Source organism: Acomys minous, assembly GCF_964271855.1.
Source record: "Acomys minous genome assembly, chromosome: 16".
Classification (NCBI taxonomy): Eukaryota; Metazoa; Chordata; class Mammalia; order Rodentia; family Muridae; genus Acomys; species Acomys minous.
The window spans coordinates 95,569,115-95,593,961 of record NC_140498.1 but is presented as its reverse complement, the minus strand read 5'-3'; the positions used below and the strand labels follow the sequence as shown (position 1 = coordinate 95,593,961).

General features: G+C 53.4%; 1 protein-coding gene across 2 annotated transcripts in view; it reads right to left on the bottom strand.

The window, feature by feature from the left end:
* GRK3 (G protein-coupled receptor kinase 3) overlaps nucleotides 1–24,847 on the bottom strand; it is a 93,945-nt gene that overhangs the window by 58,304 nt on the left and 10,794 nt on the right. Inside the window, exon 2 of one of the 2 annotated variants that reach the window (XM_084761107.1) lies at nucleotides 9,297–9,373. The exons of the other annotated variant lie outside the window; for it this stretch is intronic. Within the exon in view, the coding sequence (XP_084617233.1) occupies nucleotides 9,297–9,373 (77 nt within the window). The remainder of the gene's footprint in view (nucleotides 1–9,296; nucleotides 9,374–24,847) is intronic. 2 annotated transcript variants of the gene reach the window in all.

Genomic DNA, 24,847 nt, shown 5'->3' with positions numbered 1-24,847 from the left:
GAGGCCCAGCACGTCCAGACTCCTCAAGAGGTAGCCGGGAGCAGCCAACAGGTAAGGTGTGCCCGCTTAGTGCTCCACGCGGGCTCTGAGTCCTGTGGGAACATCTTCCTAGGGGCACTAGGTTTCACACAAGATTCCTGGCAAGGAAAGATAAAAGGGAATCCTACATATCACCCTGTGCGCTCGGAGCCACCACGCAAGAAAACCAGGGACGAATGGGGGTGGGGTGGGGTGCGGGGAAGGTGCTAAGAGCTCACACAGACTCCTTCTGGCACCCTGGGGGGCTGCAGCACCCCTGCTCTCCAGCCTCAGTCCTTCTGCTGCCGCCTGGGCCTTGCCTGCCACCCTGGTGTTCTCCAACTTTCCAGGGATGCCGCCGGAAACCCGGGAAGATGCACATTTCTCCTGCGGTGCACACCTGCTTCGACCCTCAAGGGTTAGTCTCCCCATCCTGCCTGCCCAGGCCAGCCGGGGTCCAGCAGGTGGGCTCCGCCTGCCACGTTTACACGCTGTGTTTACCATACGTACATCCGGCCTCCACACAGGAAGAGCTCAGCATGGTGTCCTCTCACATGCCATGGCCCCACAAGACATTCCTCAGCCATCCGCCCTTCACCTTCATCAGGCTAGCACTGGCTGTGCCTGCGGGACCCCAGCAAGCTTTCTATGAAGAGGCAACCTCTAACTTGATGCCTCACAGGCACAGGGGGCTGTCCTGTTCCTCTAATTCCTCCCCCCCCACCCCACCTCCATCCCACCCCCCACACACACTAGGTTCTTTTGTTACTGTTGTTGTTTTTGTTTTTCGAGTCAGGGTTTCTCTGTGTAGCCCTGGCTGTCCTGGACTCGATTTGTAGAACAGGCTGGCCTTGAACTCACAGTGATCTGCCTGCCTCTGCCTCCCGAGTGCTGGGATTAAAGATGTGCACCACCACGCCCGGCCAGCACTGGGTTCTTAACCTTCCCAAAACAATGTCTCAGGATCTGGAGCCACCGAGGAAACAAGCCCCGGAAACACCTGTGGGAGGCTGTCTTGACTGAGTTAACTGAGGTGGGAAACCCTGCCCGCTGCAGGCGGTGCCATTGCCTGGCTGGGGTCCTGGACTGTATGAATAGAGAAGCATCCTGCATTCCCGCTTGAGGATGTGGTGTGATCGGCTGCCTCAGGCTCCCCGCTGCTGCCTCCACTTTCCCACCATGGTGGGCTGTACCTTGAGCTGTGAGCCAGAATGACCCCTCTCTCCCTCAGGTGCCTTTGTCAGAGCGTTGTGTCACAGCCGCAGGGAAAGAGGCTAAGACACAGGCTGCCTTCAGACTCCCACTCCCGAGTGCAGGGACTGTGGCGCAGGGCTGGGAATCTTTACTTGAGCTACGTGAGTGGCCCTCACAGCAGCCTGGCAGCCTGTCCCATGGGGACACCGTGACAGAGGCGACTGTTGTGTGAGCTCTGGAGCAGTGTGGGCAGTGCGTGAGGTCCCTCTCGGCTCCTTCCCACGCTCCTGGGGTGATGGGGAGATTTCTCGTGTTGCCTTGCCCACACGGCACAGCATTTGGCACTGACAGCTAGGACCATGTTCAGGGGCCGCCTCACCTCGTTGGGTAAGTAGCCCCCATTTGCTTGTTTGCCAGGCCAGATTCATATGAGTACATGGTTTCACCTTTCTTTTCCTGTGTGTCCCCTGGCAGGCAGGGCTGGCGGGAATCAGCACTATAGGGAAATTAGTGTGGTTGTGACCAGCCATGGAGGGCTCAGGAGGAAGTGCCAGCTGGGCCTGGAGGTGTGTGCACAGGCCACAGGGAGAGTCGCAAGGGCTCTGAAGCAGGGCCTGTAAACTGAGATGAGCCCGCAACTTGAGCTCAGGGCAAGGCCCCTGCAGGGAAGCAGAAGGTAGAAGGGGTGACCCACTACACCACAGGGTCCCCGATGTGCTGTTAGAGCCGCTGCATCCAGCAGCCCGGGGACCCATTTGCAAGAAACCCACATTCGGTATTTATCAGCTGGACAGCATCGTGTTTGCTGGAAGCTTCCAACTGCCAAAAGGCCTGTGGGGAACCATTTCAATAAAGCGGGCAATTGTTTTATAAGATAGGAAAACTCAGCTTGCAAGTCGAGGGCTGAAGGTATTCGAGGCAAGACATCTCATGAACACTCAGCCCTGAGCTAAGCTAAAGTTCCACACTGGGAATTCAATTCCTTCACCAACAGTCCCAAGGAACAACACACACACACACACGCGCGCGCGCGCGCACACGCGCACACACAGTGAATGCCAGAAGTGCCAATATGAAGTTGTTGGCATTGGAAAAAACCCAGGTTCCCAGTCCTGAGGTATCCAAGGGCCTATCATCCCCCCATCCCCCCATCCTCCCATCTGTAGTGGATGTAAACATGATTTTGTTTTGATCCCAAGTGTGGGATGGGGAGCGGACATGTGAGAGAACAGGTGATGTTTATCCACTAGAAGACGAACCACCTCATGCTGGGGCTTGGTTGTTGCCAGCTAAACACATCTTAGTACAGGCTCTGAGAGATTGGAGGCGGGGCTTTTTGGGTCTTGGTGTTGTTTGGCTGTCCATCACTCCACTTTGAGATGCTCCTAGAGAGAACCCCTCCAGAGAACGCTTTGGGGCTCCGGGTTCCAGCAGCAACTTTGGTGAAATTGCTGGTCTGCTGAAATCCTGCCAACTACCCAAGGGGAATCGCTCCCAGGAACTGAGCCCAAAAAGGTCTACTTCTCCTGTTCCCATTAACCTCTTTTCTCTGCTATCTAGGGATGGTGGGTTGGAAGGGAGGTGTAAGAATTCAAGAACCTCAAAGTAGGTTTGGAAAAGTTCGAAGCCTAAACCCATCATCTTCCCATCCTCCCACCATGCTCTCATCCTCCTCCCACCGTCCTCCCACCGTCCTCTCATCCTCCTCCCACCATGCTCTCATCCTCCTCCCACCATCCTCTCATCCTCCTCCCACCATCCTCTCATCCTCCTCCCACCATCCTCTCATCCTCCTCCCACCATGCTCTCATCCTCCTCCCACCATGCTCTCATCCTCCTCCCACCATGCTCTCATCCTCCTCCCACCATGCTCTCATCCTCCTCCCACCATGCTCTCATCCTCCTCCCACCATCCTCTCATCCTCCTCCCACCATGCTCTCATCCTCCTCCCACCATGCTCTCATCCTCCTCCCACCATCTCTCATCCTCCTCCCACCGTCCTCCCACCATCCTCTCATCCTCCTCCCACCGTCCTCCCACCATCCTCTCATCCTCCTCCCACCGTCCTCCCACCATCCTCTCATCCTCCTCCCACCATCCTCTCATCCTCCTCCCACCATGCTCTCATCCTCCTCCCACCATCCTCTCATCCTCCTCCCACCATGCTCTCATCCTCCTCCCACCATCCTCTCATCCTCCTCCCACCATGCTCTCATCCTCCTCCCACCATGCTCTCATCCTCCTCCCACCATGCTCTCATCCTCCTCCCACCATGCTCTCATCCTCCTCCCACCATGCTCTCATCCTCCTCCCACCATCCTCTCATCCTCCTCCCACCATGCTCTCATCCTCCTCCCACCATGCTCTCATCCTCCTCCCACCATCTCTCATCCTCCTCCCACCGTCCTCCCACCATCCTCTCATCCTCCTCCCACCGTCCTCCCACCATCCTCTCATCCTCCTCCCACCGTCCTCCCACCATCCTCTCATCCTCCTCCCACCATCTCTCATCCTCCTCCCACCATCTCTCATCCTCCTCCCACCGTCCTCCCACCATCCTCTCATCCTCCTCCCACCGTCCTCCCACCATCCTCTCATCCTCCTCCCACCATCTCTCATCCTCCTCCCACCATCTCTCATCCTCCTCCCACCATCTCTCATCCTCCTCCCACCGTCCTCCCACCATCCTCTCATCCTCCTCCCACCATCCTCTCATCCTCCTCCCACCATGCTCTCATCCTCCTCCCACCGTCCTCCCACCATCCTCTCATCCTCCTCCCACCGTCCTCCCACCATCCTCTCATCCTCCTCCCACCGTCCTCCCACCATCCTCTCATCCTCCTCCCACCATCCTCTCATCCTCCTCCCACCATGCTCTCATCCTCCTCCCACCGTCCTCCCACCATCCTCTCATCCTCCTCCCACCGTCCTCCCACCATCCTCTCATCCTCCTCCCACCATCCTCTCATCCTCCTCCCACCGTCCTCCCACCATCCTCTCATCCTCCTCCCACCATCCTCTCATCCTCCTCCCACCGTCCTCCCACCATCCTCTCATCCTCCTCCCACCATGCTCTCATCCTCCTCCCACCATCCTCTCATCCTCCTCCCACCATCTCTCATCCTCCTCCCACCGTCCTCCCACCATCCTCTCATCCTCCTCCCACCATCCTCTCATCCTCCTCCCACCATCCTCTCATCCTCCTCCCACCATGCTCTCATCCTCCTCCCACCGTCCTCCCAATATGCTCTCATCCTCCTCCCACCGTCCTCCCACCATCCTCTCATCCTCCTCCCACCATGCTCTCATCCTCCTCCCACCATGCTCTCATCCTCCTCCCACCATCTCTCATCCTCCTCCCACCGTCCTCCCACCATCCTCTCATCCTCCTCCCACCGTCCTCCCACCATCCTCTCATCCTCCTCCCACCATCTCTCATCCTCCTCCCACCATGCTCTCATCCTCCTCCCACCATGCTCTCATCCTCCTCCCACCATCCTCTCATCCTCCTCCCACCATCTCTCATCCTCCTCCCACCATCCTCTCATCCTCCTCCCACCATCCTCTCATCCTCCTCCCACCGTCCTCCCACCATCCTCTCATCCTCCTCCCACCATCCTCTCATCCTCCTCCCACCGTCCTCCCACCATCCTCTCATCCTCCTCCCACCATGCTCTCATCCTCCTCCCACCATCCTCTCATCCTCCTCCCACCATGCTCTCATCCTCCTCCCACCGTCCTCCCACCATCCTCTCATCCTCCTCCCACCGTCCTCCCACCATCCTCTCATCCTCCTCCCACCATGCTCTCATCCTCCTCCCACCATGCTCTCATCCTCCTCCCACCATGCTCTCATCCTCCTCCCACCGTCCTCCCATTATTGTCCCATCTTTCCATCCCCTCGTCCTTCCTGACGTGAAACGCTGTGAAAGATGACAGTTCTGCAGTAAGTAGTGTTCGGGGAACAAGGACCAGGAAAAGTTGGCAGCATTCAGCACAACTGTGATTTGCTTAGCTGTGTCCTCAGTCTGCAGCTTCCGGAGCCCCGCGGGTATAGAAGCTGCCATCATGGATGGCAACTGTCTTTAAACACAGAAATAAGGTTGTGAGCAGAGCCCTGCTGAGGGTGGAGATGGGAGTCACTTCTCAGGAGTCCGGAGAAAGAAAGAGAAGAATACGGAGGGAGCAGAAGTGAACAGTGGCATCAGAGAGAACAAAACGGCTGAGGCTGTTTGCTGGCCCAGTCGCAGAGTCCAGCATATCGCTGCCCTGGTCAGAGGCACAGCATGATGACGTGGTGTGGTGCGCCTGGACGGTTGAGAAGGGAATAAAAGTAAAGTAAAAGTAGGACCACCAGTTAGAGAGCTCCTGGGACATCTTGGAGAGGGGTTAACGGTGCAGGCTACAGTGACAGCATGCAGAAGAGTGATGGCAGGCAGGGTGACAGGACAGATGTGTCCATCAGCAGACGGACTGTGGGGTCCTGGGTGGCTGGAGGACGGCAGAGTCATCAACACTCATAGAAAGAGTGCAGAGAGCCAGAGGTGTCAGTGCATGTGTGCACATGCACCTGTGTGTGTGCACTATGCTGAACACATGTATGTGAGCTATATGTACAGGTCACTCACGAGTGCTATGCCTGGGAATGTGTTGTGCGAGCCGAGTACATGTGTACACTCTTGCCTGCACATGTATGTGCCTACATGGACCAAGTGAGTGTCTGTGTACCCTGTGTGTGCTCGGTGTGCACGTGGTGGGTTCATACAGGCCTCTGTACATTGGAGGAAAGCGCACTACCAAGTGAGCTTCGGCCTCGGCTCCTATGTGATGATTCCTGGTTTGGCTGCATATGGAGACGGGGCAGGGGGCATGATGGCTGAGGGTAGCTCAGTGGCAGCAGGGGCAGCATGACCCTCTAGGGGGTGAGCCACAAAGGAGGCTGGCAGTGGGGGCTGAGGACAAGGCTGTAGCCTGAGCTCAAGCAGTGCTACTCATAGGGAAATCTACCTTTTAAAACAATGCAGGTGGCTTTGCCAGCCTGTGAGTCATGGGTCAAAGGCCAGGGACCCAGGGTAGTTCACGTGTTGCTATGGTCCCAGGGATGAGGAGGCACAGCGTAGCAGATGCCTGACACACTAAACCAGACCTTCCCTCAACCTTCCTCAGGGCAGTGATGATCACGGCTGTTCCAAGGACTTGAGTGATGGCTCGAGGAGAAGACAATCACCTTTTCCTGTCAGATGGATATGGCCTCCCGTAGGCTTTCACCTCAGACCTCTGCTCTGTCCCCAGTTCCCAGGGCTACAGAGGCTGTGGGGGTGAGGGCAGGTAGCAGTCCCATATCTGACCCCAGGCTGACAGAGGGACTGCCAAGACCCCCATGCCAGCTTGTCAACAGTGGCTCTTTTTCCTCCTCAGTGTATTCCTCTGTGCAACAACTTTGTCTGAAATGAGAACTGAAGACTGTGTGACTCTAAACAGCCCAGGTTCCCCCGGGGCTCTCTCCTGCCTGCTGCCCTGTAGCCCTTTCCACTGAAAATCCACTTAGAAACACTTAGCTGAGTGTTCAGCCCTGCCATCAGAAAGCTCAAAGGGATTTTTTTAAAACGCTCCCTTCCCTCAGGGAAGCCCCACAGGGCCAGCATCGTGGATGCCGGATCAAAGCGGGGACCCTAGTCTTTCCTCTCCTGAGGCAGAAGGCGACTCTGAGATAGAGGGCGCTGTGCCCATGGCATGGGGAAGGGACCCGTCAGGAGAGGGCCAGTCCAGGGAGTGTGGGGAGGCAAGCAAGGGCGGTCACAGGTACAGATGTCACTCTAGGGTCACATGCAGACTGCTCAGTTGCCACCCGACAGAGGCTATAAACTCAGATTCTACACATCTATTTTGCTTTAAGGCACAAAGCATCACAGTCATTGTATGAGCCACAAAACAGATGGGTAGCTTTGCCTATTAACACTGACAGCCATGAATCCCAAACTGTTTTGTTTGCAGACAGTGTCTTGGGTAGCCCAAGCTAGCCTCCAGTTCGTTACGTAGCCGAGGCTGTCCTTCAGCTTCTGCCCTCCCTCCTCCCAAGTGCTGGGCTTACACTGAGATTGCAGGTGTGCACCACCATACCCGGTTTGTGCTAGGGGCCAAGCCCAGGGCTTCCTGCTTTAGAGGCAAGTTCCTCACCCACTGAGCCACATGGCAGGCCCCAGGATATCTTGGTTGCTGGTATCTATAGTTTCTAACATCCCGGTGGTTCTGTGTGGCCATCACACTTTCTAGAGTATGACCCAGGATGAATCTGTCCCCACAGGGATGCCTCAGCCATGCTCTCATTTTCAAAACGCTGTTATGAGATGTGGCCCCTGTTTTGCCCATGTTTGTTCTTTTTTAAATCAAGAAACGCTCGCTGTTGTTCTCAAAGCTTAATTCTTATCCCTGGGCTCCGAGAATCAAGTGCAAATTATCTATTCTTTCTAGATAAATTTTATTTTAAGCTATGCTAAGACAATTGAGAGGAACATTAAAAATAATTAAGAATTATGGAAAAATAAAAACAAAAAAGATACAAAATTAGGAGGAAAGGAGCAAAACTGATTATTCAGACAGGATATAGACTAGCCTACACATGCATATACACGCATACCACAAATGTACCACAGATGCATCAACACACACACCCATACACACACAAACACACAGGAGAGCAAACAGGCACACACAGGTACACATACACACACAGGAACACATTCACAGGTGCACACACACAGAGACGCACAGGTACATACACAAAGGAGCACACACAAGTGCATACACACATACACACAGGTATACACACAGATATACACACATGCACACATGCAGGTACATACACACATATAGACCACACAGGTACACACATATAGACACACACAGGTACACACACAGGAGCACACACAAGTACATACACACACAGGAGCGCACACACACACAAGTGCAAATACACACATGCACACATATGCACACACATGTACACACACAAGCGCATACACATATACACATAAGTCTACACACATACACACACAGGTACATACACACATATAGACACACACAGGAGCACGCACACATACAAATGCATACACATACATACACACACATGTCCACACACAGGCACACCATAAACCCAGAGGAAATGACCAATTTATACAAACACCCTCAATGTCATTAACTGTGAGGAAAGAGAAGTAAAGCCCACAGTGAGAAGGTTGCAATTCAACAGACAGAGAGCAGCCAGGGGCAGGCACATGCAACAACGCAGCCAACAGAGCAGCCAAGGGCAGGCACGTGCAACAGTGCAGCTGCTATAGAAGGGAGCCGGGTGCTTTCTTCAAAAGTGTAATGTGAATTTACCACACAACCCGGGGACTCCACTCTTGTGTACCTCTAAGGAGAACGAATGGCTGCACACACACAAGGTTGGGGGGAGGCAGAGAGAGAGAGACACAGAGACCACAGGCTCTGTGCAGGACAATTCTCTCTCTATGTGAAACATCCAGGAAGTCCACAGCTCAGACACAAAAAGCAAGCCTGACGGTTCTGGAGGCAGCTCCAGAACCAACACCAATGCTCCTTACCTGTGGGGGGGGGGGCTGTCTTCCCTCCTGGTTGTGTTGTTACACTCTGACTTCAGACACACACACACAGACACACATACTCACACACATTCACATACACAGACACACACAGATACACTCACACACATTCACACACACAGACACACACACTCACACACAGACACTCACACACACAGACACTCACACACAGACACACATACTCATACACACAGACACACACACACACACACACACACACACACACACACACACACCATGACCTTAAAGCTTAAACCATCTGATCCCAAATAGCTCATTCCCATGATGCATTACAGGGAAGATACGCGAGTGTGAACTGAACCACGCGGTTCCTTCAGTCCCCTCTTCAGCGCTACACTGTGTAAGGACAGCACGCAGAGGTCACTGTGGCATCACCACATACCTCTGCTGCCACCATCGCTGCCGCCACGACAGTACCAGATGAAAAGGACAGGACTCACCAATTTTCTGATTGAAAATCTTGTCAAAGGTTATTTCGTTTCTCTCTGCAAGATATCTCTGCATCACACTCCGGATGCTGCAAGAGAAGAGTGGCTGTTAGGGTGTGGGTGTGCAGAGCCCTGCACGTGCTCCAGTGTTTACACACTCAGCCCCAGCTGGTGGCACTGTCTGGGGAGGCTGGGGACACTCGGGAGATGGGATCTAGCTGCAGGGAGAGAGTTGCTGAGGTAAGCCTCGCTTATTGCCTGACTGCAGGTTGTGTAAGGTTGGCCCAGATGTAAGTAAGCAGCATTGGGCTCTGGCAGCCACAGCGACAAACCTCTCCTGCCACCACATCTTCATGCCATGACACACTGTACCCCTGTCTTAGGTGGGTCACCATTGCTGTGATAAACACCACGACCAAAAGCGAGTTGGGGAGGAAGGATTAAACAAACCCAAATAGGCTTAGACTTCCACATCAAAGGGAGCCAGGACAGGAACTCAAGCAAGGCAGGAGCCTGGAGGCAGGAGCTGATGCAGAGGCCATGGAGGGTGCTGCTTACTGGCTTGCTCAGCCTGCTTTCTTATAGAACCGAGGACCACCAGCCCAGGAGTGGACCCACCCACAATGGCTGGGCTGTCCCCTGTCAATCACAGCTGGATCTTAGGGAGGCATCTTCTCAGCAGAGTTTTCCTCCTGGCTTGTGTCAAGTTGACATAAAACTAGCCACCGCAAGCCTCAAACTATAAATCAACATAAGCCTCCCCCTTCCTCCGTAAAGCACTTAGTCACACAGACCCAAAAGAATAGCCAAAGCAGAGAGTCATCCGTCGCTGGGGACGAAGGTCACGCTATGGCTACCTGACTATGGTGCCTGATGAACCAGTTTGCGGAGGAACTTAGGAGAGTGTGGACCTAGAGGTGAGAGAAGCCCGAAGACGCTATTACTATCAGAGCCTAATGAGCCATTCGTTCCAGAAGGCCCAAAGCGTGCACCCAGCAGAGGCCACGCCCAGTGGTTGCCTTGGGGGCTGGGCGAATGACCGTTCACATTGCATTCTGGCAAACGGTCCTGCGTCCCTGGAAACTCAAGTGAGGCTGAGCTAAGATGGGACAAGATCTCAGGGTGGCACAGCATTCAGGCTGGGGTGTGGAGATCGCTCCCTCATCCTCCCAGCTTACAGACAGACAGCAGAAAGATCAAAGTGTGACAGATGAGCAGTTTGTCAAGAAACGGAGCAGGGATGTGAGTAAAGCATTGGTTAAAGGTGTTCAGAGCCTTGTAATTGTCACCAGAGAGAAAGCCCTGGACTCTGGGCTGGGGCAGCAGGAAGGAACAGGATCACCACAAGCCCAGGGATGAAAATACGACCCTGTTAAAACCTTCTGTCTGAGAGGGGAGCGGTTGAACAAAGAACACCCCCACCTTCCCACATCCACATCCATCCATCCCCCCCACTCCCAACCCAGACATCGAAGGAGAGTAGTTCCTCATTTTCAGTCACAGAGGGCAGCTGTGGTCCACAGGGCTAGGAGTGGGATGGGGTAGGAGAGGGTCCACAGCCTCATGCATGCACACATATTCCCCAAACAGCTCCATGCCTGCACACATACCCCACATGCAGCCCCACGCCTGCACACATACCCCACATGCGGCTCCACGCCTGCACACATACCCCACATGCAGCCCCACGCCTGCACACATACCCCACATGCAGCTCCATGCATGCACACATACCCCACATGCAGCCCCACGCCTGCACACATACCCCACATGCAGCTCCATGCATGCACACATACCCCACATGCAGCCCCACGCCTGCACACATACCCCACATGCAGCGCCACGCCTGCACACATACCCCACATGCAGCCCCACGCCTGCACACATACCCCACATGCAGCCCCACGCCTGCACACATACCCCACATGCAGCTCCATGCATGCACACATACCCCACATGCAGCCCCACGCCTGCACACATACCCCACATGCAGCCCCACGCCTGCACACATACCCCACATGCAGCTCCATGCATGCACACATACCCCACATGCAGCTCCATGCATGCACACATACCCCACATGCAGCCCACACCTGCACACATACCCCACATGCAGCTCCATGCATGTACACATACCCACACAGTTTCATGAACACCCCCCACACACACACACACATATACACACACACATACACCACACACAGCCCTATGCATGCACGTACATACTCCCCACACAGCCCCATTCAATCACACATACCCCAAACAGCCCCGGATATGCACATAAAAGCCAATGATACCCCACAGAGAAACATACACACACACACACATACACACACACACACACACACACACACCATGTGCATACCCCCACACAGAACCCTACACACACACACACACACACACACACACACACACACACACCATGTGCATACCTCCACACAGCCCCAGGCATGCACACGCAGAAAATCCTGCTTATCAGTCTCCCCCTAATGCAAAACCAGAAGACCCCCAGGCACAGGATTAGTGTTCTGAAGACATTTCCACACTCCACCAATTCAAAAAGTGATGAAAAGTGAAGAGTCCTAGTTACAATCAAATTAAAAACCTGAAATGCCTTGAAATTAAAACCTTCCAAGTTGCAAACAAGACATTTATGGGGGAAACTATAAATCACATAGATAGAAACCAAGGAGTGGGGAGACGCACCGCGGCTCCGAACAGAAATCCTGAACACTGGGAACACCCGAAGACCTGCCAAATTCCATTACAAAGTCAGTCTGAGCCCATCAGGACCCCTCGGGGACTTTCACAGGAAACAAGAAACAACTTTTATGGAACAGCACAGAATGGAGGGCAGCCAGCACGCTTCTGTCGGGAGGAGGAGTAAGATGCTGGAGCTGGTTACGAAGGGCGCACAGTCAGGACACAACAACGCACTGGAGCTGGTTACGAAGGGCGCACAGTCAGGACACAACAACATGCTGGAGCTGGTTACAAAAGGCACACAGTCAGGACACAACAATGCGCTGGAGCTGGTTACAAAGGGCGCACAGTCAGGACACAACAACATGCTGGAGCTGGTTACGAAGGGCGCACAGTCAGGACACAACAACGCGCTGGAGCTGGTTACGAAGGGCGCACAGTCAGGACACAACAACATGCTGGAGCTGGTTACACAAGGCACACAGTCAGGACACAACAACGCGCTGGAGCTGGTTAAGAAAGGCGCAGTCAGGACACAAAAACGCGCTGGAGCTGGTTATGAAGGGCGCACAGTCAGGACACAACAAAGTACTGGTGCAGAAGGGAGCAGCGAGCTCAGAAAGAGGCAGTGATCGGTGTGTAAAGTGAATATATACATTAAAAATATAAAGATGGAACGGGGACAGAGACTGAAGTGGAGAAGCGTGCCCTCTTCAGGATGTGTGCCCCAGAGCCCGGAATCAAACAGAGTGAAATCCGGTCCACCAGCCGCCAGCAGTGAGTGCACAAGCGATTTCTGTACTTTACACTTAGCGGTGTGTCAGTACACACAGTGCAAGCGTGGAGGCCAGAGGACAACCTGTGGGGTTCGATTCCCTTCCACCTGCGGGCTTGGCGCTGGGACTCCACTGCCGGGCTGGTCGGCACTTTACCCACTGAGCTCCTTGCTGAGCCCGAATTACTTTGTGATATTAAAAAAAAAAAAAAAAAAAGCTTTAAAAGACACATTTCTGATATATAACATTTGATATATAAGTTGTCATTGAATTCCTATCTTGCTGGACTGTTAGGTGAGCCTTGGACAAGCACACACACCGTGTAACTCCTTGTCCTAACAAGAGACATCAGCGTTTTCATTCAGCCCCAGAAAGTGGGGAAGGCCCCCCCCCACGTTCCGGAGTCCGGGCACCTAGGGGCCCTCCACACGGGCCACATGCCGCACGCGGGTCGAGACTGGGGCCTGCATTCATTGGCCTGCATCCAGGGCTGTCTGCTGTGCTCGCTTTTTCCCTCAGCCCAGGGGCTGCTCCCACACGCCACACCGTGAGCCCGCGACCTTACCCCAGCGTCTGCCGCTGCAGGAATAGCGCATGGTTTGCTGACCTCTCCCCTTGGTGGTGGACGTTTGTGTCACCACCAATTTGGGACTGTTATGAATAAAGATGCCCTAAATATCCATGTCCAAGGCATTGTAAGGACACGGTTGTCATCTCCTATGGAGAAATACTGACTGGGGGAAGGGAGCTGTTAAATTCTGTCATCCATCGAGGAAAGCCCTGAGCTCCTATAGCCTCACACTCCCACTGACAATGTGTGACGTTCCGAGCTGCCCCTCCACCTTGCCAACACTTAGGTTAGTCTCTCCAACTTTTAGCCACCTTGCCGTGTGTCGAAGATCTTGTTTCGGTTTGTGTTTTAACTCTCCCCTCGTGAGCAAGGATATTCAGCACGTCCACACGTGCTGACTGGAGGGCTGGAGAGATGGCTCAGAGGTTAAGAGCACCGTCTGCTCCTCCAGAGGTCCTGAGTTCAATTCCCAGCAACCACATGGTGGCTCACAACCATCTCTAATGTCATCTGATGCCCTCTTCTGGCATGCAGGCGTACATGCAGGCAGAGCACTGTATACATAATAAAAAAATTTTTTAAGTGCTGACTGGAATCAATACATCAGCTTTTCTGAGGAGTCTCCCGCCTTTTCACTGGGCTGTTTGTTGCTTGGCTGTTGAATGAAAGGCTCCTTTGTGTAGCCTGGAAGAAAATGCAGTCGGGTGTCTCTGTGACTCTATGACTTCGCCAGATTGGCCCGCAGCATCTCCTCCTCATTCCTCACGGAGGCCTTCTGATACCAACTTAGCTGAAGGCTTCCAATTTATTGATCAGTTCTTTGATGGGCAATCTGTGCTTCGCAGTCCTTCACACCTCCAGGGCCATCTGTAATTCCCTTTAGAAGTTCCAGAGGCTTTGAAGCTGGAGAGATGGCTCAGTGGTTAGAACGGGCTGCTCTTGCAAACGCCGAGGGTTTGGGTTCCCAGCACTCACGCTGGTGCCTCACAAACACCCGCGGCCCCAGGTCCAGGGTATCCGAGGTTCTCTGTTAGACTCCCTGCACTGGCACGTAGCTTAAAATAGCAAAATAATTCTTTAGAAAAGAAATGGTTTCTGACTTGTAGCTCCCCTCTCAGCCACAGCGTTCACTTCAGGCTGATCTCTGCGCACAAAAGACGTATCATGCCTAACAGTTCACTACTGTGTGACAAGACCGTTGGCTCTCACCGAGTCATCCCGGAGCCTCTGTGGAGCCTACAGAGCAAGTCTGCGTTTGCCCCGCCCGGCCCCTCACAGAAGCACCACGTGGTCTGGTCTTCCTTGCTCCTTTGCTAGTTACGCCGGATGACCTGAATTCTTTCTGAGGTAGCTTGGCAGTTACCGAGTTCCCTCTGGCCATTGACGTAACTGCCTCGCACGGCAACTGACACGCCTGCTTTAATTTTTCTCCCCACTCACGTGGCTTTTTAATTTCCCTGGATACTTGTTCCTCGCTCTGCAATTTATTTACGTTCGTGTTGCTTATTTCTGAGCTCCTGAGAGATGTCAGGAGCCTGCCAGCTATCGATTCTGGCTTAATTCTTTGGTGTCTGGAAAGCACATGCAGAAACAGCTCTTTGCTTGGCTCCCTGGCATGCAACCCACTTTTGAGTCTTCTGTGGACACGTGAGCAGAACGCGCTCGTGTTGCTCTTGGAAGAAGCAAATGCTCACGGGGTCAGGGTGAGTTAAGTGGGCACCACTTACGTTTTTCCAGATTTTGGTATCACCGAGTTCCTGTTTTGTTTGTTTGTTTGGGTATCCCCGAGTTCCTGTTTTGTTTTGTTTTTCCGTAAGTTGCTGGGGCAGGGATGCTAGAGCTCTCAGACTTTATCTTGACTCTGTCTGTGTCTGCTTTCGGTGCTATTTGCCTTGCTTTATAGCCCGACCAGTCCCATGAGCAGGGGCTGCTGTGCCTCAGTTAATCAGGGGCCCCGACACTATGAAGCTTTTCCTCTTGACGCCTGTCACAGCCTTGGTTCTTCTGCCTGTTTCATCGAAGGCTGACAGGCCGCTGCAAGTTTCCTTTGGCTGGTGTCTGTGTGGGATTCCGCTAAGTATCTGTGTTGCCTGCCTGGGTGAGTTTCTGGCCCACAGCACACAGTTGGACCTTGCTTCCCTATTCTCTTTTAATTGAATTATGTGGGCAGTTTGCGCGGACTCTAACTATGAATGTGGGTCAGTTTAAGTAGATTATCCTGCCATTGAATTTGTGTTTCTCATCAGCTCCTTTTCTTCAAAGCTTTTTGAGCTGGAGTCTCTTAGCTATGGGAATGCAGGTAGAAAGGTTTTTAATTATTTTCCATGTTTTACTTAGTGTGTGTGTGTGAGAGAGAGAGAGAGAGTGTGTGTGTGTGTGTACATACATGTAGAACACATGTGCATGCCACAGCATGGGTATAGGGGTCAGAGGACAACCCATGAGAGTCAGTTCTCTCTTTCTACAATGTGGGCTCCAAGGCTCAAACTCAGGTCACCAGGCTTGGCAGGGAACGCCTTTACCCGCTGAGCCATCTCACTTGCCTGACTTGTGTTTAATAAATACACACTCTGCCACCTTGACCCCCTCCTAAAACTCTTTCCCCGTCTGTGCCAAGAGGATCCCTGTGCCTACTGGTGACTTAAGTCTGCTCCCGGTGGAGGCTAGCCATCCATCGGCCATGCATCTTTGTGCCTTGTGGCCCCTAGAAATTCCATGATTCCACGTGAAATCATGCAGGGTACAGTCTTTGCGTTGGGCTGTTGTCGCACGGGCTGCACGCGCGCCTTTTCCGGCATTGCTGGAGGGAATCTTGGACTGCAAATACCACATGGCTCGCTTACTCGTGATTCCAGGAACGCAGGCCTGAGTTCCTGTTTCCCACATGGAGCTAATACCATACATGCACTGCAGAGAGTGTCTGCGTTCTGGCCTCTGTGTGGGCCTGGACAGTAAGCTAACCGGAGCAGACAATAAACATGCTAAGCACCTTATGGGCCGCTGGTGGGCCTCCTGTGATAGAACATCTCTTCAGAGACTTTGCCCACTCTGAGGGGAGTATTTTATTATTTGGCTCTTTGTATATTCAGGATTTGAGTTATCATGTATTACTATCAGGAGGCTCTGTCGACAGTCACCCAGAAGAGGCTCTCACTGAGGGACTGGTCGCTGGGAATGCCTGTGGGGGGTCATCTTGCTTGTGCGACCCAGCCTAAATGTGGGCAGCACCGTTCCCCGGGCTTGACACTTGAATGCTACACAGGAGGAAAGGTCGCATGTTCTCAGTCACGTAAGCACACAGGATACGTGCTCCCAGTCGTGTAAGCACACGGGATCTGTGTTCTCACCGCTCTTGTCCGTAGACACGGCTGCTCCAACTTCCTGCCACCTTGACTGCTTTGCCATGATGGCTACAAAACCTAGACGTAAGAATTAAAATATCTGATCCCTTCCACCTGGCGAGACTGCTTTGCCAGGCCGCAGGGGAAGAGGATGCGCTCGGCCCTGATGCAGTGTGATGAGCTGGGGTGCGTTGGAAGTGGGGCTCCCCTTTTCTGAGGAATGGGGGAAGAGGGCTGAGGTAAGAGGAAGGAGGATGGGACTGGGAGGAGGGGAGGGATGGGGCCACAACCAGGATGTAAAGTGAACAAGTTATTAATTAATTAATTAAAACAAAAACAAAATAAAAAAAGAATTGAAATAAATTTTTCTCCCCTGACTTGCTTTTTTTTTGGAGTAATTTTTCACAGTAACTGGAAAGGAAACTATGGCAGCTTATTCAAACAGTTTCTCAGAGTTGAAAGTTCATCTAGAAATTGCTTGGTGTCTTTGAAAGGTGTTGATTTCTGAAGCTTGATTAAACTCAACTTGCCGGTGTTTTTCTAGTAGGTGTCAAGCTTTTGGAGGGTGGGGGAAGGAGGACTGCCTAATCTGAGGCCACAACCTGCCCCACCAGAGGGGTTTTTCCTTCCCCCTGAAACATTCGCTATAGCTCTTAAATGCAGGCTCCCATGCAGCTGCACTCCTGTGGGCTGCCGCTGCAGTGTTTCCTCCTCCTCCGCTGCCTGCAGGGGCTCCATACTCTGTGTCATTACCACAAACACCTGTCCTCTGCCCCCTGACCCACAGTGGCTGTCCCTCAGCAGCCAGCTGCTGAGATGTGAAAACTGCTCCTGTCTCTCTCTCCTCCGCTCTGCCCCATTGAGCTTTCCGTCCATTCCTCGCGCTGCCGGAGGGTTGCTGCGGCTCAGCCATAGCTTCGGAAACTACAGGGAGAGGCAGAGGGGACCCTCCAGCTCAAGAGAACAGGTCATCCTTTGGAGCTGCTAACTAGCGATGAGGTTTCCCCGAACAGGGCTCAGGGAGTAATTTCAGAGTGGGGCTAGGCCAACATGCGCGTTTCTCAAGTTGTCACACTCTGCCCTGAGGGAGGGACCGTGCTCACCTCCACACGGGGACTGCATTGCCTGTCGACTTGCTGATTTGGGGCAGTAAACAAAGACATCAGCCTTTAGAAGACTGAACCTTTTCTTCTTTGATGAACTACGGAATGCATTGGATTCAGTGTCTCGCACACCATCCCAACACCTCCAGACGCTGGCCCAGGAACATTCTAGGCTCCTACAGTAAGCACACTCTCCAGCCTAGCACTGACTCCATCCTGACTCTCAAGTCCTGCCTTACTCACCGTGCTGAGACTTCTGAGTCGGCCTCACATAAAGGCTGGCAAGAGTCTCAGAGTCTGATCCACTTATACATCGGAGTTTTCAATGCAATACAATTATCTTTTATTTAAAGGTCCAATTTCCCTTCTAACCACCAGAAACCTGTTCTACGCTTATGACCTCGTTTCCTGCTTGCAACTTCAATATTTCTCATGTTTAATTACTGCCTTGGAGAAAGTGGCTGCTCTTCCCAAGGCTGCATTCAGAAAATGACTCAAGATGCACCATAGATTTACATGGAATACCTACTTCATAGACTTAACACACAGAACCACAGAACTTCCCAAAGAAAAGTACAGAAAGTCTTTACCCTCAGGGCAAGCCAAGCGTGGTGGCGCACGCCTTTAATCCCAGCACTCGGGAGGCAAAGGCAGGTGGATTGCTGTGAGTTCGAGGCCAGCCTGGTCTACAAAGCGAGTCCAGGACAGCCAAGGCTACACAGAGAAACCCTGTCTCAAAAAAGCAAAAACAAAAAACAAAAACGAAGACATCAGACACGAGAGTAGAGCATGAGGCACAGGCCTAGTGCAGTTAAACGGTGCGAGCACCTGAGCTCAGATTCCCAGACCCCATATAACACGCCGGCCAGCAGCACACACCTGTCCCCTGTCCCCTGTCCCCTGTCCCCGGGGACAGCGGAGACAGAGTCCTGGAACCTGCCAGTGAGACCCAGTATTGAAACACAAAGGAGAAGTGACCCAGGCAGACACTGGACACGACTCTGGCCTCCACGGCTGCATACAAGAACACAAAGCTGGGAGCCCTAGGGGACACTGAGGCCATCAACGTCAACACTTCCCTTTTGCCATTGGAACCCAAGAAGGTGAAGGATAAGTCTCGGCCTGGGCAGAACCAACTGCAGGCCGCCATCCAGCTGGAGCCTGAATCCTGAACACATGAAGGCGGTTCTTTACAAACCAAGAACAGGAAAGCAAGGGCTGGAGACAGCTGGCGTTAAGCACACCTGCTGCTCTCGGTGAGGTCACTGTCTGTCACCTCAGTTCCAGGGGACACACCCATCACCCTCTTCTAACCTCAGAGGGCGCCAGGCATGCCCGTGGTGCACACATATGCACAGGCATGCCCGTGGTGCACACATATGCACAGGCATGCCCGTGGTGCACACATATGCACAGGCATGCCCGTGGTGCACACATATGCACAGGCAACCACGCATTCACATAAAATGAATAAGTCTTTTTTTTAAAAAGGAGATTTAAAGAGAACATTAACCTAAAAGAGCTGTGTGTGGTGGCACACTCCTGTAATCCTGGCACTTTGGAGGTTGGAGGACCTTGTCAGAGGGGTTGGGGGCGGGAGAGGGCGATTCCCCTGTGGCTTGACTGAACATCTGAAGTAATTTGTATCCAAAGAGAGTTACTAGCTCTTGTGATGGTTGCAGAATAAGCTAGCGGCGAAACGGTGCCTCTGCCTGGGTGTGTTTCTTAATAACCCATGGGGGGAGGGGGGAGGGAGAGAGTGGCCAGACACTGCTAGCAGACAAACCAGGCTGGGGTGAGGGGGGCGGCTTTCACGTGGGGTGAGGCTGGGGGAGGAGGCAGCGTTTTCACACGCTCCTCTCTCCTTCTCGCCATATCGGCAAAGTCTGAAAGGGTCCCAATCTGGCCTCCAGCTTCCTCGATAGCTTAAGCCAGGGTATAGGACAGACGCCGACCACAGAGGCCAGCAGCTTCCTTAAAACTGAGCGGCAGCTGGGTAGAGAGATAGAGGTACCCGTCAAGACTCTAAAGACGGTGCTGAGCGGCCATGGACCAGACAGCTCCATCACCAAAATGCCTGTGCTGCTAAAGCAGGCAAAAGGGGCTGGCAAGATGGCTCGGCTGGAAAGGTGCTTGCTGCCAAGCCTGACAACCTAGGTTCAACACCAAGGACTCACATAGTGAAAGGAAATAAGCGACCCCTGCAAGATGCTCTCTGACTTCAATGCACACTCCCATACACGGTTAATTGAAGGACCAGCCACAGGGTCTCCTGGAGCCAAGGTAAGAGCCTGGGAGTCCCAGTGTGTCACTGTTAGTGGCCGCTTTAACTGAACAGCTTCCATAGTTAAAATCCACCAAGCTCCGCCTGAGGTCTGGCTGTTTTATTGTAGTGCATAAATATTTTACCCGATAGGCATCACATTCCCGTAAAAGTCTAGCTGCACAGGAAGCAGGTGGGGAGACCAGGCCAGCTGGTGCGTGCATGCAAGTGCTCTGCAAACTGCGCCGCACACCCAGAAACAGTTGCCACCACTCATTAGGGCCACAAACCACAGGCCAGCTTCTTTAAGGAAAAGAAAATGGCTCGGCAGTCGCTTCAAACTTGAAGCCCTTCAAAACAAAACCGCAGGACTTTGGTGTTTTGTTTTTTTAATGTACAGTTGCTAGAGATTTTCCACAAACAACTCATTAGGCATACAACCCAGGTATCCAAATATCCCAAGTCACCATGGAAACTTTGCTCCACTGTTTAAAGCCACTGGACCACACAGGTTGCACAGTATGCTGCGCAAGCCTCTCGCCATGCAGATGGAGGCCGGTTTCCCCTGGTCTCCTCCATCCTCCAGCTGCTCCCTGGTCTCCTCCATCTCCCACCCAGCTGCTCCCTGGTCTCCTCCATCCCTCAGCTCCTCCCTGGTCTTCGCCATTCCTCGCCCAGCTGCTCCCTGGTCTCCTCGGTTCACCATCTCTCAGCACTCAGCCGTGCATATAAATCCCACAGCCTTGAACAATCTAGCACCCACAGTCTTTTGTCCCTGAAAGCGCGCGCGTGCGCGCGCGCGCGCACACACACACACACACACACACACACACACACACACACACGCCAGTGAAGTTGTGTGACTTCAAATCTCCTGGGGGTAGTCCTACAAGGTCTGGACAGTCAATGTCAAATTGTGTGTGTGTGTGTGTGTGTGTGTGTGTGTGTGTGTGTGTGTGTTGCAAATATATGCCCACATACGTATTTGAGCATATGGAGGTCTTTGGGTTTCCTCCTCTATTGTATGCCACCTCTTTTCCTTTTTTCCTTTTCATTTATTTATTTATTCACTGCAAAAGGGCCTCACTATGTGGCCCTGGCTGGCCAGCAGCGCACAGAGGTCCGTCAGCCTCTGCTTCCCAAGCACTGGGCACCACCCTGCCCACCCCACCCCTCACCCTCCCACCTTGAGGCTGGCTGGCCACCTGTCCACCATAGTATCCTCATTGGCCACCTGTCCACCATGGTGTCCTCGTGTCTCCATCCCCTGCACCAGGATTACAGAACCACTGAGCCTGTGAGAGCTGAAGGCACAAGCTCATGGAGGTCAAGCCACCCCACCCACCTCCCAGTCCCCTCTTGCTATACAGGAAACATACTTGAGTTTTATTAGCCTAAAGGGAAGTCTCCACATAGGAAGGTCACCCCTGGACAGACTGCTTCTCAAAGGTGAACAGCACCTGAGGTCCCTGGTCCCATCACATGGTGATCAGAACCGCCTCTTTAAGCTGGGTTTGAGATCTACTCAACACCAGCTCCTGAGCCGCTCTGCTGTTGGCTACGAGGACCCACCTCAGAGAAGAGCCGGGAAATACCTAACCCTGGGGTTTTCTTACCTGGAAGATTCCAGGGCTGCCTGCTTCTGCCCCTTGTCCCAGTGCCCTGTCTCATTAAAGGAGACATTTCCCAAAGAAATGTCCCAAGTCCCACTCAGCCAGGCACAAGTCACACACACCACCCAAGCCACACTCAGGCCTGCTCCAGTCTCATCCCAGGCACAACAAGCTATAGCCAGCCATACTGTTCCGGGTAGCCCTGTAAGATCTCTCTCCCTCTCCCTCTCCCTCTCCCTCTCTTCACTCCCCCTTTCTTTCTCTCCCTTTCCCCACCCCCTCCTCCCTCCCTCCCTCCCTCTCTCTCTCTCTCTCTCTCTCTCTCTCTCTCTCTCTCTCTCTCTGATGCCTTTTTATTCCATGTTTTCTCCCCCTTTGCCCAGGAGCCTCCGACTCAAGCCCCCTTTCTGAGTCTTCAGACCATGAGGCCTTTGACGACTTCTCAGGGCCAGCGCCATTCCTGGAAAGCTACTGATGTCTCTGCCTCCTCCCACATCCCTGTGAGACACTGAGGGCCCGCAGCCACCATCCCTGCACCAAATCACACCTTCGCAGCCAGAGCGTACTCATCACACGTTGCCACAGAACGCCCACAAGGGAAGGGATGGCTAACTAACGTCCCTGGATAGAGCCGTGGAATTCACGTCAGCTCATGTTCACTAAGGATGTGACAGAGGCTGGAAGCACTCGTCCCTTAGGGACACAGCAAGGTAAGGAGGGTCATTCCTGCATCCATCCCGAGAACGGCCTCCACAGTTTAGATGCTGCACTGGCACTGGAGGCTCGGGGACAGCCCCCCACAGCGATTACGCCCACTTACCCTTCACGCTTGTAGATTCTCCTCCACTCTGAGCGTGTCACAGGGGTCCAGGGTTTGGGGGTGGGGTGGGGGTGTTGTCACTGGACTGCACTTTGTCTACTGCTGCGCTGCCCCCTGCATCTCTGCATAGCTAGCCCCAAGGGAGCCCAACCAGACAACTCCCTGACAGAACAGGGCCAGGAAGAGAGGCTGGAGATTGAGATCTGAACCGGGGCTGTTTCTCACCATCCTCCACCTGCAGAGAACAGCTCATCCAGCTCACAGGCAGTGCACCTCAGGAATGAGTGGGATCACACAACCAAGTCCTCACCAGCGGAAACCTGGTTCCTCCCTGCCCTGCCCCCTCCCGCCTGAGATCTGGGCTGGGGCAGAAGCCCACAAGAAGGGCAGTGAGGACGGCTGGGATGGGGAGCAGAGCTGGTCACTCATTGGCTTCTCATCTTTACCACATCTGGGGTCCCGGGAAGACCCTCAAAACCATGGGTGTCAAGGGCTGAGGAGCTGACTGGGAGGACAAAGCACTGTGAGAGCACACAAGGACCTGAGCTTGGCTTCCCAGAACTCGAGCAAAAAGCCAGGCCCCAGGGCACGCACCTGTAACCCCAGCCCTGGAGAGGAAGGGGGGGGATGCCCAAGCTCTGTACACGCCCAGGATGGCCTAATCAGCTAGCCCAGGGAGAGACTCTGTCGAAGAAATAAGGCGGGCAGCAGTTGAAGGAGACAAGCAACACCAACCTCTGGCCTCCACAGGTAAGTACACACACATGTTCACACACACATACACACGTGCACACACACATACACACATGCATATACACATGCATACATGCACACACGCACACACACACTGAGCCCCTCCACAGTGATCCTGATGTAGTATGAATCTTTGTTACCAGAGCGTAAACCACACCCTGCCCAACAACGCTGACCTTCAACAACTCCTCAGAGAGAAAGCCCAGCTTCCCTCTATCTCAGGGTCCTGGCCAATCAACACCAACAAGGCCAGCCGCCACGGGTGGCGCTCCTGTGCCCACAGTGGAGCCTTCAACGTTGCTCTTCAGAAGGAATGAGCCCCCCAGGAAATGTCTCCCCCAAGACTCCAGGCTTCTGACCACCATCCCCTTGCCCCAAGCCCAACAGGCTCTAGCCTCCTGTCTCACTAGTCACCAATAAATGCCTAGGCCCCTTCAGCTACTGTTTTCCTCGTGTAAGGGTCCCCAGGATTGTCTAGAGGAAATGATTGAGCCCGGTGTGTCCAAATCTGCAGCTTAAAATAATATCATCGCCTGGTTCCCAACCTTCCCAACGCTGCGACCCTTTACCGCAGTTCCTCATGTTGTGGTGACAGCCCACCACCACAGTGACTTTCATTGCTACTTCATAGCGGTAATTTTTGCAAGTTCATCAACCATAATGTAGGCATCTGTGTTTCCCCCATGGTCTTAGGGGACGCTGGGAAAGGGTCATTCGACCCCTCCAGAGGGGTCACAACCCACAGGTTGAGAACCACTGGCCTAGAACGTGGTTCTGCACATACAAAGGAATCCAGGAGCTCCTAATGTCACCAGCGTGAAGAGCCCTGCCCTGTTCATTGCCTTGGATATCAGCCCTGTCATATGTAGGATATCAAACTCTCTTCTCTCTCTCTCTCTCTCTCTCTCTCTCTCTCTCTCTCTCTCTCTCTCTCTCTCTCTCTCTCTCTCCCCACCCCCAGGGGGTTATATGGGGATTGAACTCAGAACCTACTTGCACAACTGCTCCCCACTACTGAGCTACATACCCAGCACACTCTCTTTTTCTTTTTCATTTTTAATGAGACATGATCTCACCAGGTTGCCCACTCTGAGCTCACTCTGTCAACCTGGCAGGTCATGAGCCTCCTGCCTCAGCCTCCTAGGGAGCTGGGATTACAGGCTGCACCACCAAGCCTCGCTCCTTAAATGCAGGCTCTCCCTGGGAGGGGAGTGGAACAGGCAGTGCATTCAGCTACTGCCATCCATTCGCCCTGGGATTGATGCGCCCGGCCTGGCAGGGCCTCATCTGAAGAGTAAAGATGGAGCCAGAGCAGCGCAGCGCGCACACTCTCATGCGGTGGAGGACGGCAGATGCTGAGGGACACCTCACGAGGACAGAGAGAGGAGAAGCAGGCATCCAGGCCAGGAGAACACAGCAAATAAAAACGCAAAAGACCAGGAGTTTCTCTTTAAATACAGAAAAACAGCGGCCAGAAAGCAGCAGCCACAGTGGGCCTCACTTGCCCACCACAGCAGTCTGAAGACTCCTGAGTGCCCTCCGCATCATCCAGGTCAACGTGTCTGCTGGGAAGAAGCTCCCCCCTCATGAGACTGTGAGGAGAAACTGGCCAGCCAGCAC